This window comes from Malus domestica, chromosome 11 (assembly GCF_042453785.1).
Source record: "Malus domestica chromosome 11, GDT2T_hap1".
NCBI classification, from domain to species: domain Eukaryota; kingdom Viridiplantae; phylum Streptophyta; class Magnoliopsida; order Rosales; family Rosaceae; genus Malus; species Malus domestica.
This window is the reverse complement of record NC_091671.1, coordinates 37,197,674-37,215,964: the sequence shown is the minus strand read 5'-3', so window position 1 is coordinate 37,215,964 and position 18,291 is coordinate 37,197,674. Positions and strand designations below refer to the sequence as shown.

Genomic DNA, 18,291 nt, shown 5'->3' with positions numbered 1-18,291 from the left:
CCAAAGGCAAATCCATAAAACATGTGTAAATCGTAACCAGGCTATACTCAATTAGGGGTATCATAGTCGCCCGAAGGCAGTACCTGTCCATCACCTGAACGTGAAGCTATACAACACTGGGTTACGCCAGTGAAGATACATGGTATGCCCCATCACCTGAAGGTGAAGCTGTACGACTCCAGGTTACGTCGAAGAAGGAAATGCATAATATCACACACCGACACTAGCCCCGAGCTAGTGAAGCTAGGGGTATATCATCAATATCATCAACTCGTCATTCGCCCAAAGGCAATTCCTATCCAACACCTAAAGGTGAAGCTGTACGACACTGGGTTACACCAGTGAAGAAACATGGTAGGCCCTATCACCCGAAGGTGAAACTGTACGACTTCGGGTTACGCCGGAAAAGAAATATATAACATCAATATCCTCAACTATGTCTTATGACCATAGAGATCTACATACCCATGTTGTGTGGATATGTTGTATGATAACCCACTAGATAAGTACTGAAGACATACCTCAAGAATTTCATATCAAAACACGGGAGCTTAAAAGCTCAAACCTCGTCTCATAAATCCATGATAAACCATATTCGTAAATCCATAAAATAAATCATGTTTGAAAGCCATATAAAATCATATACTCAAAGCCCATAATTCATGTTCGTAAAACAATAATATAAATCGTAATTGAAAACCAGAGAAATCCATATATGCAAATCCAATAATTCATAACTGTTCATAAACATAATTTTGAGTATAGAAGTCCGTGACACATATTATAAAACATATTCAAATCATGAAATATGAAGTGCATGCTAGGCTAATATTTTATAAAAATATATAAATTAAGAAAGGGTCCACTCACAGATATTTTATTGCCCGAGAGCCACTCAAACTAGCATGAGCGGAATCACTTCCACAGATGCACCTAAATGCACATATAGAGGTCATTTAGTAAAACTCTATTAAAATGATCGAATTTCATAAAACGGACAACGGATTCAGATTCGGCACGTCGAAAAACCTAATGAGGGACATCAGGTTCCCCCACGCACCACCACAAGGCAGTGGCTTGGATGGCCACGCACCATCGCAAGCGCCGCCACGCGCCAAATTGAGTCGTCGGAAAGTTGGTTGAAAAAGTGTTTTCCACGCCCTGGCCCAAGACAACCTACACATAGCCCCACATGCCACGAGTATAAGTGACTCGCCTTCCTCGCAAGGCCAAGAATATTGCAGGTTGTCGAGCCATTTTTTAGAGCTCATTATAAGCTCGATTCTCAACCAAATTCGATGATTCAAGAACCAAAGTGAAGTTAGGAATGTAGGGAACAAAAATATACCTATTGAAGGCCGTGACATGGCCGGAGTTGGCTGAAAAATGAATTTGAAAGTGCCTAAATAGCCACTGTTTCAATTTCTAGAAAGTTGCACAGTGCTCAATCCTGAGAGTTCCCTACATCCACACGTGATTAACACCTATAATTGTCATAATCAAACACTAACTCACGATCCAAGGGCTCTAGAAATGCTTACCTTGGCCGGAAACAGTTGAAACTCGCCGGAGAAGGGTGTATGTTGAGAGTGAATCGTGCAGTGATGGTGATAAGTTTCGTGGGGAAAGTTTCCTCACCAGTTCTAGGGTTCTTGGGTTCACAGTGGGGGGAAAAGTGATGGTGGTGAGTGATGCCATCGTTATGGTTGGGTATGTTAGCTCGAAAAGAGAGAATTGCAAAGATGGGGAAAAGACAAAGAGAGAGAGAGGTAGCGGAGAAAGTTAAAATGTGAAAGAATTGGGAATTGAGGTGGTTGTCTTGGCTGTATAGAGAGGAAGAGATGAGGGCTGGGGTAAGGGAACAAGGCACGGAAATGGCAGGAAAATGATAGAGGGAGAGGGTTCGAAAGAGTCTGAGAGAAAGAGAATCACGGGAGGAACACCAAAAAAATGGAAAAGAAGCTGCCACGTGTCAGCTCGGGAGTGGTCCCAGATGAAAAATATCTTTACATGGTAAAATTACCAAAATACCCTTAAGTTCAAATTTTGAAAATCTCCGTTCTAGCTCCAAATTCAATTCCGCTCGCGCCCACGTGTTTGTAGCGACGAGTACCAGAACGATACGCCAAGAAAGTGAATCTTACATGACACGATAATGAGGTCAACAAAAGTCAATGTTTTTGCCTCAAAGAGCATTTTTGTAAATTCATGTTTTAAAATTATAAAAACCTTAATAATTATGGACGAGTCTTTACAGAAGATTAGTCTGAAGGTATTAGGAAAGGTTGGGGTGTTGCTCTTTCTATCTCAGAGTGGGGAACTGGAACAAAAGTTCATATTGATTTTGATTCTAAATGGAAGCCAATGAAAGAAAATGCAACCAGGTTTAGTGGACAACTTGGAATTATAGCAAGAAATGGTCAAAAGGTTCCTCAAACATATGTTTCATGGATTGAAATGCCTGATCTTGTATTAGATGATATTTGGAAAAAAAGTCACGGTAAACAACACTTACAAAATTTACTAATTTTACTTAGGTGCACAAGTCTTCATTTCATTAATAGTTATCATCTAATAATTGCAGGATAACACAGATATCCCTGATGCATATAAATTTCATTGCTTAAAGGTTATTGGCAATAGATGGAGGGATTGAAAGTGTTGGGTTAAGCAAAGATGGTATGACACATATTGGAAGACACTAGTAAAGTATTGGGACCTCCCTAATGTAAAGGTAAATTAGGAAAAATTACATTATTAAGTTTATAATAATGATGAATTATGGTTGTCTTAAACACATATAGAAACGTTCAGAGGCAAATAAGGCTAATCGTGCATATGGAGGTGCTCCTCATCGGACTGGTCGTACTTCATTTGCTCAATTGAAACATGAGGTCAGAACACTAGTTTTTTATTTAATATTTTGGCTTCTTCTCATATGCATCTTTATTTTCTAAAGAAACAGAACATAGCATCATTAAATATGTATATATGCACACATTTTTAGTTGAGTGTGCATGGATCCCACTTGGCACAGAGGTAGTAACCATTAACCAAATACTAATCTGTTCAAAAGAAGCATTTCACCGATCGAATAAGAAGTGGAGTGGATGGGCAAGTACAATACCATTGAATTAGGCCATTAGCAAAAGCATTAGAAAGAAATGAATCTGGGCTAGACTGGGCGCATGCTTTAGCTTGCACTAGCAGGAATGCCCGCGCTCTGCTGCGGGTATTCAAACTATGTATAATATTCATAGAAAAATAAAAGAAAAAGTAAGAGATAGGTGAATTGATACATAAAATAAGCAATTCAATTTACATTGCTAATCTATTAAGTTGACATTGAGAGCCAATATACAATCGAAATTACTTGAAGGAAAGTTTACATTGACAAAAGTTGCAAATGACAAAATATACTGTCTTTGCATCAAAGACTGAAATACCATGCAGTTTACACATATTTTGTTTCTGCATGCAACGTAACAAAATACATGTTCTGCAAGGCTTTCTGTTGTTCCAACAGTTGCATAAAATAATAAGACAACTTTAGTAGTGGAATGCCCAAAAATTATATATTTATAGTAGTGGAATAGCCAAAAATATATATATTTGATCCTTTGCAGCAGTCCATGCTAAAGTCTTCTATGGCTCATTTCTTTTGCGAATGAACATCTCCAATACTGAACAACAAATCAGAACAAAAATTCAATAATTGTCCAAGTTGGCATATATTATCGTAAACAATAACTCATTATACCTGTCCTTGATTTTCTTTGTTTGTGATTTACTTCTTAATGCACTGATTGGCGTTTTGTCTTTAGGTTCAACTTTTGGGACAACCAAGTTAGAGAATTCCGCTGAGATTCTGGCTGAATTAGTAGACAGTGGTTGGCTCCCCTCATCATGTTTGCTGTGAAAACATGTTAAATTTAGAAACGATGGAAATGAACGTTATAAAGTGCATGCATGATGTTTTTATTTAATGGAATACCAACATTATTTGAAGGGGAAACTTAACCTGCGAGCTTTTGAAGGTTCATTTTCAACAAATAGTGTCCTCTTTACACCCTTGTTTGTCGCAACTGATTCGATTTGTCGGATATGGGATTCCAAGGTCGTAACAGGGATAGGGGTTGCTGCATCAATAACTTGTTTCCCAGTGTTGGTAGTAGGTGTACGTGGTACAATCGAACTAAGTTTTGGGTCAACTGATGCTTCTTCCTCAATTATTCCATGAACAACAAAGTCGATGTTGGCAAACTCATTGTTTTGATTACCAAAACGGACTTGGAATTTTTTCGTGCTGCCAACCAATTTTTGAAGGTGCGGCGGCAACACAGAAGAGTCATCGTAGCCTTCTTCTATGACCAAAGAGTGGCAAGAGATACCCAGAAGTTTTTCAGCAATCCTTCCGATCACTAAGAAGTTGAATTGATTTGTGGCATCTTCCACAATAAAATTCATTTTAAACCTAAATAAATGACGAAGATATCAAGATGTAAATTTAGCAATTTTAAAAAATGCTTTCGATAAAAACCATATTAATTGCAAAGAGATATAAACAACGTAGAAAAAATAAATTAGGAAATTACCATGGCTCAGGCATTTTTTCGAGTGGCCCATGTTCAAAGCATCGGAAAGTTCCATATGTATTTTTCACATTTTTGTGGCAATACGGGCACGACTTGTACCACCATCCTCTGGTCAAATCGTAATCGACAATTGTTGCTTGGCATACAAAACTTGTATTCTGATATGATATAAAATTTTCAAATACAAAAAATATTTAAGAATAAACTCCCAAATATGACACTTGTACCCTAGAATATGCATGTCCACCCAAATTATAAAACAGAATTCAGATTTTGGACATGAGATAACATTTTGGAAAATGTATATTGAATCATGAAAGATAAGTTGTTTAAGTTTTTGCACAAAAGCTTATAAATGAACAAAGAAACAAACAACATGACACTTTGTATGCACAACATAGTATAGATTACAAAACAATTTGTCATTTCCAAATTACAACAAACAATCAATTTGAAAGTAGTTGTAAAATAAAATTGACAAAACATGAGATGATTTAGTGATAATGGATTGACCTTGTTTAATGTTGGATCAAGGAGAAGCAATTGTTCAATTGTCTTCTGTTCAGAATCAGCCATAATAGTACCCTTTCCATACTTTTCAGCAGAAGTTTGTAGAATTTCAATGGATGTTTTGAGGTATTCAAACCTGAATTTCACATTTTTAGGTCCAAGAATATAGACGGTAAAAACATAAACAAAAAAAAAACATTAAATAAGATTTGTTCACTCACTCTTGTTTATATTTTGAAAGTTGTGGGATATCAGGATTGAAAATACAAACTGTTGAGCCTGTGCTCCCCAAAACAGGTTTTCCTATAAATATAAAGATAACAATTATAAATACAAAAGTAAAGTGATCACATATAGATTTTGTTAAGGTATAACCTTTGTATTTCTTCACTTTGAGTGAAGTCAAAACAATGAAGACAGGCGGTGAAAGCGACTGCAATGCATCCTCTTAAAAGCTTGTTGCAGTTTCTGCCCATAGTGTTATTGTAACTTGTTCACCTCTACAATTATAAAATAGAGTCAGAACTTTCTATGTAATTTTTATATGACTATATTTGTATAATTTGCAATAACAGTTTATGAGAAGTATGATTCACCTAATATTTTGAAGTTTGAGGTCTCGCTTTTTCTCAACTCTGATATTTTGCACAATGATTTCTTCAATCGGTTGTAAAGCCATCAAACAACCAAAAACATATATGTATGATATAGTTATAAGAACCAGTTTAAGCTAAATTAAGTTAAAAACTAAGAATAATGATTTTAGAGTAGTGACAATAGTCAAAATTAGACGCTTTACCTGTGAGGTTTACATCTCTATCGACTTTCTTGTGAAGGTCATGAAATTCAACTAAATTAAACCAATGCATCGGGATCAGTTGATTTGGTTTCTCAACTGGAACTATGGTAGTGTTTTTGTTCAACTCAACCATGGCATCATGAGGGACAATTTTGTTTGACGTTCTGTTATTGATAACACAAAATTTATCTATCTCGTACACGAACCCAACTTTTAGACGGTCCAAAAAGAATTGGATGTCCCAGGGTTTCATGGTCGCTTGAATTGCATGTTCCTTTTAGAAGGAAAAAAAAATTAAATTAATCATTAAAGTAATAAAAAAATGCATTAAATCAAGTAGCAAAATATGTATAAAATATATTTTGTATGGCTATAGTATATAGCAACACATGCATAAAATCATTGAGCAAATCATGCAAACTAACAAACTTAGATATTTTATAGATTTGCAAATTTAAGGTTTGACATTTGGACTAAAATATGTATAAAATGATGTACATTTCATATGTTTTCCTATATGCCTTGAGGGGTAAAATTGTAATACAAAAAAGATGGAATGTTAATCAATGAGAAGGAAAAATCGAATTAATATTAAAAGTATGATAGATGCATTTCGACAAATATAAAACTGTGTCTATTTAATAATGAGAAAAAAGTGTAAAGATGTAACCTCTTTGTCAACAAAGACACAGTCCAAACTTGCAGGTTGACGATCAGCTCCAATATTTTTTGTCACCCAAATTCTGCATATCCTAATTTGTAGTTTCCTTGTTGGCTTGTATGGTAACAAAAAACGAACTGGCATATGCTCCATCAATCTATACAAATTAAATTTAGAAGCAAATAAAATCCTCAAAAATGTACAACACACATGAAACAAAGAATACATTAGAATTTTGAAAAAATAGACAAAAAGAGAAAAAGAAAAACGAATGGATAAACACAAATCAACACACCTTCATGTAAACAATTCAAAACATCTTTATAAACAATGTTCTTTGTGTATCCATAAGGCATATCGCTATCATGAGCAATCACAATTTTAAGACCCTGTTTTGAGGTGACCCTAGACAATGCAACGTAGAGCTGTCCATGAGAAAAAACTGTTTGAGATAGAAATAGCCCAACAATCTTCAAAGATTGTCCTTGACTCTTATTAACTGTCATTGGATAACAAATTCTAAGAGGAAATTGTCTTCTCCGCAAAGTAAACGGATATTTATTTTCTGATGACTCGGTAATGATTCTTGGAATGTAAACTCTTTCACCAATGTTGCTACCCGTTATGATCTTTGCTTCCACAATTCTATCAGTTAACTGCATCACCACTAATCTTGTCCCATTACACAATCCACAACTTTGATTTAAATTCCTAAGCAACATAACTGGCATACCAACTTTCAATGCCAGCTTGTGGTGCGGCAAACCAGGTAAGTCAAGTTGGTTCAGAAATTCTAGCGGATAAAGTATATCAAGATTTTCAACATTTTCTGTCGAAGAAGACACAGAATCAAAACTGAGGTACGTGTGACCTTCGCCAGGCACCATAGTCAACATAAAATCATTTATCTCAGTTACCGTGTTGTTTCTCGGTGTGACAATGGCTCTTTCTTTCAAATATGATACATCATGAAAATTTGTTTCAAAATCTGTGTACACTGCTGAAACCATGTTTTTGATGGGATCATCATCAAAATTAATAAGAAAGTCTTTTGACATTTCAACCCAAGAACTTTCTTCATCAGTTGACAATATAGAATTAACAACATTACTGTTTCCAATTTGTAATATCCAATTTGCAAAATCAGCTAACTCTTGTTTTTCCTGCTCATTCAAACCAGTTTTTGAAAGCCTCATGTTTTCTTTGAGAAAAAAAACAGTTAGATAAGGCCAAAGATAAGAACTTGTCAATGAAGCTTCAACAATGTCAGCCCTAGTTCCATTTGGAACAACAGGTAAGATTTGTCTAAAATCACCTCCAAAGAGAATTGGCTTTCCTCCAAATGGCAAATCATCAAAACCTGGTTTAGACCCTTTAAGAACATCACGAAGAGATCTATCTAAAGTTTCAAAACATTGTTTATGATTCATTGGTGCTTCATCCCATACAATAAGAGCTGCATTACTAATTAATTGTGCTAGATGAGTTCCTTTTTTTATTTCACAAAGTGAACAATCCGTAATGCTGATGGGGATTTTAAATCGAGAGTGTGCAGTTCTTCCACCAGGAAGCAAAAGGGAGGCAATTCCAGATGAAGCAACAGCCAAAACAATACGGTTCTCTGATCTAATCTTAGCTATGATAGTGGTCCACAAAAAAGTCTTACCAGTTCCACCATGTCCATGAACAAAAAACAGACCAGACTTGTTTCCATCAACAACCTCTATGACACTATCATAAACTATTTTTTGCTCTTTATTCAACTGTGCCATCAACAGTGAATGCTGCTCTTTCAACGATTCAGTGTTATAGTTTAACTCCTCTCTTAAACTTCTATTCTTAAGTTTATCCATCAAATCTTTGTTTGGAACTGGGAGGTGATGTTTAGACAGAGAACTATTTGAAGCTACAAACAACTTTTCTAACTCATACAAAAGAGAATTTCTAAGTTCATCCTCATACTTAGACATATCTTGCAAGCCAAAAGCATTAACCATCTTTTTCAAGATGTCATCACACATCATTTTCCAATGTGCCTCAAACAAAGTTGTCGGATCAGCAACATCACAAAACAAAACTAATGTAACAAACAACTGTCGCAATTGATACGATGATGCAGTGACCATCGCTTCTAACATTGCGTTGTTCCACTCCTTATCATCTCTTAACAGACCTAGCGAGTTGCATGCAGCTTGAAATGTGGGTTGAAGAACACCTTTAATTGTTCTTAAATCATCAAAACAAAAGCCACCTTTTTGATAATTAAGCAATAATCTTAAATAGTATAATTCACCAGCAGCAGGGTGAACATACGCAACTCTACCTAGACATCTACCACTTTTCCTTCGAGTCCACTCTTTATTTTCACTATTCCAAACATATTTTGAAGGAAATTCAACATAAGATAACTGGCATGCATCAGGATCTTGAGCATTCATTTCAAACCAATTTGTTAACATTGTGCTTTCAAGATTAGGTTGGTTAACAATGTAGTTTAAATTATCATCCTCTTGAAAGACAACATTTTGATCAGAAGGAAGATGCACACACAATCTTTGAACAGCTGGTTCTCTAAAGTGAATATGAAATTGTAACAATCTCCAAACTGCTTCATAAGGGCATAAATATCTGCAATTTAGATAAGCCACAATTTCATCAAACTCTTGATCCTCAAAAACAGCTCTGGCCCTATCAACACCCTTGGTGATATACTTGAAAAGGTATTTAATAAGCATTGATTGACAACACGATTCAACATTTATATGTGCTTGATACTTTAATAACAATTCACGATTGTAAAGGACAACAAACGCACTATTAAGCTTCACACCATTTTTTACAACAAAATGATTTTCCATTTCTCTACGTTTGTATGCAACAAAACCATCAGATTGAAAAGTAGTTTCATTTGCAAAAGGTTTTGGGAATCTCTTTAAACATTTTTTTTCTTTCATGCAAGGGGATTTTTCATTTGCAAGACCGCATAGACCATGAATCATGTACAGTGCAACAACATCATACCTATCTTTGTCAAATTCTTGGCTAGGAATTTCAGCCGAAATGATTGAATCCACATCGGAAGGAGAATGACACTTATACTCTTTACTGACCCAGACCAAGATGTGGCAATGCGGGAGACCTCTTTTTTGAAATTCAATTGTGTAAATCACTGTTTGGAGAAAAATAAGATAAAAAAAAAATCAAAACAGAATGCCTGATATTTATGTTTAGAAGAGAAAACAAACAAATAATGTTGGGAATTGAGAAAAGCCAATAACTAACCAGATTCAACTTTGCCAAAAGGTTTTCCTGATTTTATATACTTAACCAGATGGTCAAGTTTTGCTTTGAAAATTCTAGATACAATGTCTGGTCTGTCTTCAACCCTACAACCAGGTCTTTCACGTAGATCTTCGATAATTTCAGGCCACTTAGCATTGCATGTAAATGTGATAAATAAATCAGGATTTCCTAAGTGACGGCATATAGCCATAGCATCCTGATAATTATTTATCATGTATCTAGCACTGCCAGTAAATGAAGTTGGTAAGATAATTCTCTTACCAATGTCGGAACCACTTGCATTTCCTTTTCTCAACGCCTCATGAATTCCCTTAAGACGCTCAGTTCTCAAAGAATTTTGATTTCTCCTAATGAAATCAAGTCTTTCTTCTTCAAGCGTGGCATATGCATCTACTAAATATTGTTGAAATAATCTGCCACCCTTTAACAGGGTGTTATCCTGTCCTGGTCTATCCTGAATTTGGTAACCCACAAATGCTCTCATAGACACCCCGCCAGTCTTGGGTTTTTTCCCTCTAAAATTTGGATTCCAAGGGAGACCCTTATTGTATCCATCTTCACCATATGGGAAAAGTAGAGGATATTGAAGGGCCATATATTTCGGATGCAACTTTGTTATCCTTTGCAGACCAGTTGCCCTGTGTTCTATAATAATATCTCTTTCGGTATGAAATTGACCGATATCCCCAACTATTAACCCTCCTATCCCATCACATGTTGGCAAATTATATTGCGCATCATGGTTGCTCGGTGTGCCGTGTAAACGCAAGCGCAAAGAACTTGTTGACTGTTCATTAATCTTATCCCTTGCAACTCTAAATAATTGAACCAACTCATTACACTCATCTAACATTTTAATGAGCCCACTAACAATTTGTTCGTCAACCTTTGAAGATACTTCTGAATGAGGAAAACAACTGATCCGATTGTTGATTTCATTTTGAGTGTCATAAATGTAGAGTTGCGCAAACTTAGGGCTCTCGCCTTCAAGAGGCAACAAAGAACCCATTAAATGATGCACTTGACCATTAATCTTAAAAACATAAGGACCTTGACCCTTGTTTATCGATGCATCAACTTTAGCCCCCATTGAAGTGAATCCCATCATTGAATTATACAACCTAACATTTGTTTTGAAATGCGAACTTTCTTGAGAATTTGTTGAATTTAGCAGATGTTCCAAATAAGCAGGAGTGGGCTTAACAGGTGGGAATTTAACTTTTTCACTCATACAGCATGCAGTGAATTGTGGTCTTCTAACAGAAGAAATGTTTGTTTTTAATCGCTCTGTAGACCAAAACAAAGCGCCACAATATTGACATTGAGAATTTCTAGGGCCAAAATCAACATAGTCTGGATCAACACCTATGAAAAGAAAGATTGACACAATCATCCCCAAAGTAGCGAACTAAAGTTAACTTTTGAAATAAGTTTAAAAAAATGCAAAGAGGACTATATTGTCAGAGCACATACGTTTTTTTTTTTTTTGATAAGCGGCCTGGCCAATCACATGTGAGCTTCTAACAGGATGATTATCTTGAGTATCAGTGATAAATATATCACGCAAAGTGGCATCATTGGCAAGGAAAACAGGGACAGTAATTTCATGTGAAGTGCTAGCAGCGGATGAAGATGAGTTGAATCCATTGCCAATAAATGCATTTTGTTTCAAAACAGATGTATTGGGTTGGACATGATTGGTTGTATTGTTATGAAACAGTAAAGAGTTTGAAACGTTGTTATATTCCTCATCATAAGAAGTTGGGACATCTTGCAAAATCACATCATCTGGATAAACTTCGTCATTAATAACGCCTAAACTGGCGTGTTGAATTTCAGCTGCCCTCCTAGATTTTCTGACTTTCCTAGGCATAATACTACGCAAATAAAAACAAAAAAAACATGCGAATGACTAAGCCTTACTCACTAATCAAATCGCCACACGTAAAGAAGGCACTATTAAAAACATATATACATCCAAAATATAACCACAAAAACAAACATCGCCATTAAAAACACCTAAATTGGCCTGTTGAATTTCAGCTGCCCTCCTAGATATTCTGACTTTCCTACGCATAATACTATGCAAATAAAACCAACAAAACATGCGAATGACTAAACCGTACTCACTAATCAAATCGCCACACGTAAAGATGGCACTATTAAAAACACAAATACATCCAAAATATAACCACAAAAACAAAATCCTAATTAAATCACCTAATTAAATTAGGTCAACACCAGCAATAAAGACCACTTAATTTTAACGGTGTTGTCAATCATTCTCAAGTTTTTAGGCATAAAATAACAAAATAAAAAAAACCACATGTAAACTACGTTAAGAGCTAAAACATCCATCCACATTTACCAGAACTAACTACTTTTTTAATCCTCTAAAATAAAATAAAGAAAGTAAATGAGATTAAAGTTTAATTTTAAAACCAATTCATATGTAAAAATCGAGAAAGCTAACCAGTTTCAGTTGCAAAAGGAATCACTTTGTGAAAACCTGGATAATAAAAAGATAATCAAACAAAAAAGGCTAAAAATGTAAGCACATACACAACACAACAGAATAAAAAAAAAAAAAAAAGAACAATCCTAGGTAAACAATGGATTAACCAGTTAATAAACATAAATGACAAAAAAACCAAGGTAATTAAAAGCAGAAGCAAAACATGAATCACCACTAAATAATGTGATTATTTTTGTGATATAATAAATGGAATATTAACATCAATTCTGTCAAATTACAAAACCAAGGAAAAATTGCATTAAGGTAGAAATGTTTTTTTTTTTTTGTCAAAGGCAGAAATGAATTAATCAAAGCTAAAAATGTGTCAAAATGAGCAGTAATAACACTTAATTATTAAACTGATAAGGGTGTTCATTGTTTACATCATTATGCTTGTAAGCCAACAAAAAAGGTTTACACAACCTTTTTTTTTTTAAATTCAAAATCCCACCCATCCCTACATATTTAAAATCCAAAATTCCACTTCGTCGTTTACATCATTATGCTTATCAAGCAACAAAAAAGGTTTCAAAATCTAGCTGATTCCTACATATTTTTTAAAATCCAAAAAACGACTACAGTGGAGATGAACCAAAGAAGTAGCATCCCAATCTTCTTCGGGCGATTAAACTTGCAAATCCAATTGTACAACCCAAAAAAGTTCTTCTGCCCACTTTCTTTCGGCGGATTACTACGATTTCTAGGTGAATACATAGTGTGAACCACTAACTTGTTTCGATTGACACCTTTTCCATAGACACGTAAACCCATTCTTGTTTTTTCTATTTTTCGTGCTTTCGATGTGCTGGGTCCTGGAGCAGTCTCTGAATAAAACAATTTTGTCCCTCGAAGTTGTTCTTCTTTTCGAGCTATTACCAAGCTTCTTAAATCTTTTACCAAAACCCCTCCTAGAATTTGTTGTTGTTTTCGATCGATCTCTTTCACCATTTTATTTTCTCTGAATCACAAATTAATAAAAAAAAATTGGTTGACTCAATAGACGCGACCAACATTGTTTAAAATCTTAAAAATCCAAAACAATAGAGAAAATACATCAATTTTTTTTTATAAGTAAACAATACGTTAAGGCAAATATTTATGAATCTTTCGGAATAAATTGAAATGAAACCAAATAGTTTTTTTCCAAACAATACATATTTACACCAATCAAATGCAAGTGTTAATTTACGCTGAAAATTAATAAAAAATATCATCTGCATGTTTTCACTTAGCCTCAAAGGAGATTTGTATTTTGCAACAGAGGCTGAATAGGATAATTAAGTCTACACTGAACATGTAAATGAGGATGGGAAAATTGTTTATAAGTCAACACTATATTTGCTTGTAACAGTTGACACATATTGCAACTCCATATATATATACAACATAGCTGTTTTTACACCTTTAAATGTTAATTACTAACATGGCAAAATACCAAAAAGATTGGAAATGAATGACATTCTATAGTTACACTTTTAAACCTGTAAAGAAATGATATTATATAGTTACAAAACCGCTATTAATGAATATACCTCAAAAAGCCAAAGCCTCAAGTGTTCCCTTCGAGTATCCAAATTTCTGAAATTCACAAACATAGCAAATCCATCACCACTAATCCTGTAATAGTAACTAACTTAGAAATTTTCCATAAACATTAGAGACCACAATCCAGACACAAACTATCTAAACCCTAAACCTTACATATACACACATCTACATGTACATACACACACACACACACACACACACACACACATACACACACACACACACACACATGCATGTACATACACACACAACATGCATACATACATATACATGTAGATACACACATAGATGCATGCATGCATGCATACGCATGTATGCACAGAAGCAGATGCATATATACAGATGTATGCATGCATGCACATACACCCACAGATGCATACCTAGATACACATACATGTAGATACATACAGACACATACATACATATATACATGTACACAGATTACCACTTCAAATCACAAAAGAAAAACATCTTAAAAAAATAAAAAAATTTTAACACTAATTACAAAAAAATGGCAGCAACTTAACAACAACTAACAACAGTCTAAACAGAAGCTAACAATACGGTCAAAGGGTTTATTACAGCCATAAATATTTCCACATACACACAGATATGCACATACATAGACACAGAGGCAAAAATCCAAATAATTTAAAATAGAGCTCAACTTAAATACGACATTTTTTACGAAAATCACATATTGTAAATCAATCTGTTGTGTTTACTGATTTTGTTCCAATTCAACATAATTTTAAACGTTCACAAACGACACATTCACAGCGCCACAATATTTAACAACTACTATGCACAGTTTTTTTTTTTAAATGAGTATAAGACTAACCTTTACAGAGCACCTACGAATCACTTCCAAAATGAGATACACAAAATCTGAAACAGCACCTATCCAAAGTTAAAAAACAAAACTAATTAAATAACAATTAGGCAAGAACAACAAAATGTGACAAACAAAATGAAAACACCAAAATCATATAAGGGTTGAGAATCTCTAATTTATTAGAATTAGGGATTCCATTAATACAACTATGTCGCTCTAGTACTAATTTTTTTATTTGGCCAAAAACAGAAAAAAACTGAAAACACCAACTTAAAAAGAGTAGGCAAATGAAAAACATTCACACCCACACTTATCAATTTACACATAACTTTCAATTTTGAATCATTTGGGCTTCCAAAATTTCATCACCCATAAATTCATATATATTTCCATTAATTCTCTCTCTCTCTCTCTCTCTCTCTCTCTCTCTCTCTCCAACATTACAATTACACACAGAGATCCCATTCAATCAAGACTGACCCCAAAATTGATATCAAGCTCTGTTGCACAGAATACCTTACAATTGACAGCACGTTTACAAAGGTTTTGAAAGGCTTAGATTCAACTTTCAAATATGTAAGAGTCTGAGCTTCAAAACCAAAACAAACCCAATTGCACTTTTAGTTCACTAACCCCATTGAATAAAATCCAATTCAACAAAATAATAGAAAATTAAACACGAATGGCAAAGCTCAGATGAAAATTTTGAAAACGCAAAAAAAAGTTAAAGAACGAACCTTGGAAAAAATTTTGACAGAGAGAAACCGAGAATGAGATGAAAAACCCAAAAGCAACCAAGTATATAGAGACCCAGAAAATGCCCAAATCGATTAAAAAAATACAAAACCCTAACCTAACCAAACATGGAAAAAATATCTGCAAATTTTTTTGACCTTTCAATCACCACATGCACGCAACCATAAATGCAAGAAATGATAAAAGAAGTAAAAATTTGGTACAAAATGTAATCTGAAACAACACTTATCTGACAATGCAACAGAAAATGAACAGTGATCCCGACCCCTCCCTCTTGCTCTCTCGCTCTCTCTCTCTCTCTCTGCGATCTGAAGCATGGACGGGCAGTCATCCAGACCCTTACCTCTCCCCTCTCCCTTTCCCTCTCCGTCTCTCTCTCTCTATCTGTCCCTATCTATCTGTCTCTGTGTAACGGCTCTCTGCCTTTGTCTCTGTGTCACGGCAAGGTTGAAGAAAGAAGAAAGAAATGATGGGAAGTGGAACAACCTAACCCCATTACCTCTCCCCTCTCCCTTCCCCTCTCCGTCTCTCTCTCTATCTGTCCCTATCTATCTGTCTCTGTGTCACATCTCTCTGCCTCTGTCTCTGTGTCACGGCAAGCTTGAAGAAAGAAGAAAGAAATGATGGGAAGTGGAACAACCTAACCCCATTACCTCTGAAACCCCCAAGAACGAAATGACGACTCCACCCCTTTAACTTGTAATCCTGATGGTGCGATCTGAAGGGCAGATAGGCACTCTCGTCATTTAGAGTCCCAAAGGGCCGGGCTCACACCAGCAAATGAGAAAGCCCAGGGCAAGCATCATGAGCAGCCCAAAACAACTCAGCCCCAATACCAGCCCAAATGTAATGGGTTTCTTGTAAATAAGGTGAAATTGGATGGCAAACGTTTGACTGTAGCTAAGCTACAGTCAAATCCCTCCTCAATTTTAGAATAGATAATTTGCAATGAGTAATAAGTGATAATAATTAAAATAATAGGACCAATACTAATACAAGCAGGGGGATGTATATATTTATACACACACACTAGCATATGGGCACACACAAATTGTGTGAGAATTTTTTTTTTTTTTTGTTTTTGTTTTTTGTTTTTGAAATAGAAGGAGAGTGGAAGGAGTGAGAGAATGTGGGAGTGGGAAGTTTTTTTTTTTAATTTTTTTTATATTTAGAGATATGTAAAGATTACATGTAGGTGAGGCTTTGAAAAAAAAGAAACAACAAAATTTGGTTTTGTGAAATTACATTTCTGCCCCATATTTCTTATTCATGTTCTGTTTTAATTAGAGGGTTAAACTGATAATTTCATAGAATTTTGGTTGACAATGAATGTTTTATTAATTATATATATATATATATATATATATATAGACACACCATGCTGGAAAACTAGAATGGTATAATTTTGAAGCAGGTCCAATTTGAATATAGCATGCTGGAATGCTGGAAAGCTTTTATTTTCTTCATTTAACAATTTTCATTACTAACTCGATTAAACATTGTGTGCTCTTAAGATGAGAGAGAAGGGAGAGACAACGGATCGACTGAGCATGTTTATAAAAACAAGAACAAAGAAAACAAAGAATGACCATAGAGACCTTTTTGATGAGGAAAGTGGCAGCATTATTGTAAGTATTAGTTAATTTATATATTTTTCACTCAAAGTATAGGAAAAAGTTTGCTTATTCACATCGTTTTTTGTTGGAATTTAGGATTATTTTATTGTTTGAATTGGGGCTTAGCCCGTTAGTATTAGGGTTTCATTTTCTTACTTATTAGGGTTAGATTAGTTCTCTATATATATAATGCTTTGTAGCTCGTAGAATTATCAAGTCATTCACAATGTAGTCTCTTAGGGTTTTATAGCTGTTTCGGCATTCTCAGTTAGTTTAATAATATTCTTATTATTTTATTAGTCTTGTTCGTTCCACACTCTGATATTCAATTTGGTATTAGAGCAGGTTTGATCCTTCGGGATTTAATCTGCCCTTGATTCATATCAGTTTGTTTGTCCGTCTTGTTCGTTGTTTAGATTTTCGTTGGTTTAGTTTGAAAAAAACAAAAAAGGTCGTAGTCTGAACTCGATGTCATCTCTGCAATTTTCATCGAAACCCAACCCGCATCACCGCCGTACCTGACCCAACATCATCGCACCCAATCACCATCTACTCATGTTGCCGCTGCAATCAGGAAACCCTACACCTCGGCCGCAGCTGCTCTTTGTCTTCAGGTAGGATTGTTTCCCGCAGAGCTTGGAGCAATGGCCCCCGCTAAAGTTGATAGCACGAAGAAAAGTGAACCCAAGGCCCAAGCCTTGAAGACTGCCAAGGCTGTGAAATCAGGCCCTGCTTTCAAGAAGAAGGCAAAGAAGATCAGGACATCCGTCATATTCCACGGGCCAAGGATATTGCAGAAGGAGAAAAGAAAAAAAAAGGAGAAAAAAATAAGAAAAAAAGAAATTATTTTTGGATGTTTGTTTTTGGCCTGCAGGAATTGTTGGTTGGCCTGTTTGGAATTGTGACCACTCGAGTGATAAAAATTTGTTGATTGCTGGAATTGCTTGTTTGCTCGCCTGCTCACTTGGATTGTTCGTTTGTTCGCTTGATTGCCCGCTTGCCTTGTCGTGTCCGCCTAACGGAGCTTACCTTGTCGTGTCCGCCTAACAGAGCTTGTCTTGTCTTGTCCGCCTAACGGAGCTTGCATCTGCATCTGCTTGTTGGCAAACTCATGACGTGTACCGCCATGAGTTTGACGAGGGGTGTTGGAATT

The 18,291-nt window shown here is 35.3% G+C and overlaps 1 protein-coding gene across 1 annotated transcript; it reads right to left on the bottom strand.

Moving 5' to 3' along the window:
* Nucleotides 1-3,652: 3,652 nt before the first annotated feature.
* Nucleotides 3,653-17,687, bottom strand: LOC103408064 (uncharacterized). Its single transcript, XM_070808528.1, has 12 exons — nt 17,657-17,687; nt 14,773-14,831; nt 12,367-12,377; nt 11,342-11,745; nt 9,848-11,233; nt 6,861-9,734; nt 5,327-5,408; nt 5,109-5,241; nt 4,596-4,753; nt 4,022-4,474; nt 3,761-3,913; nt 3,653-3,683 (listed from the first exon to the last, which is right to left on the bottom strand). The coding sequence occupies exons 1-12, from the start codon at nt 17,685-17,687 to the stop codon at nt 3,653-3,655; spliced, it is 5,775 nt and encodes a 1,924-aa protein (XP_070664629.1).
* Between the last annotated feature and the right edge of the window lie 604 nt (nt 17,688-18,291).

What these genes read in the sequence shown, in the direction of transcription:
- LOC103408064 (XM_070808528.1), bottom strand. Translation starts at nt 17,687, where the DNA reads ATGGTGATTGGGTGCGATGATGTTGGGTCAG. An exon ending in TTGATCCAACATTAAACAAG is followed by an intron (nt 4,754 to 5,108) that starts GTCAATCCATTA and finishes ATATCATATCAG; the next exon opens with AATACAAGTTTTGTATGCCA. An exon ending in GAAAAAATGCCTGAGCCATG is followed by an intron (nt 4,475 to 4,595) that starts GTAATTTCCTAA and finishes TCATTTATTTAG; the next exon opens with GTTTAAAATGAATTTTATTG.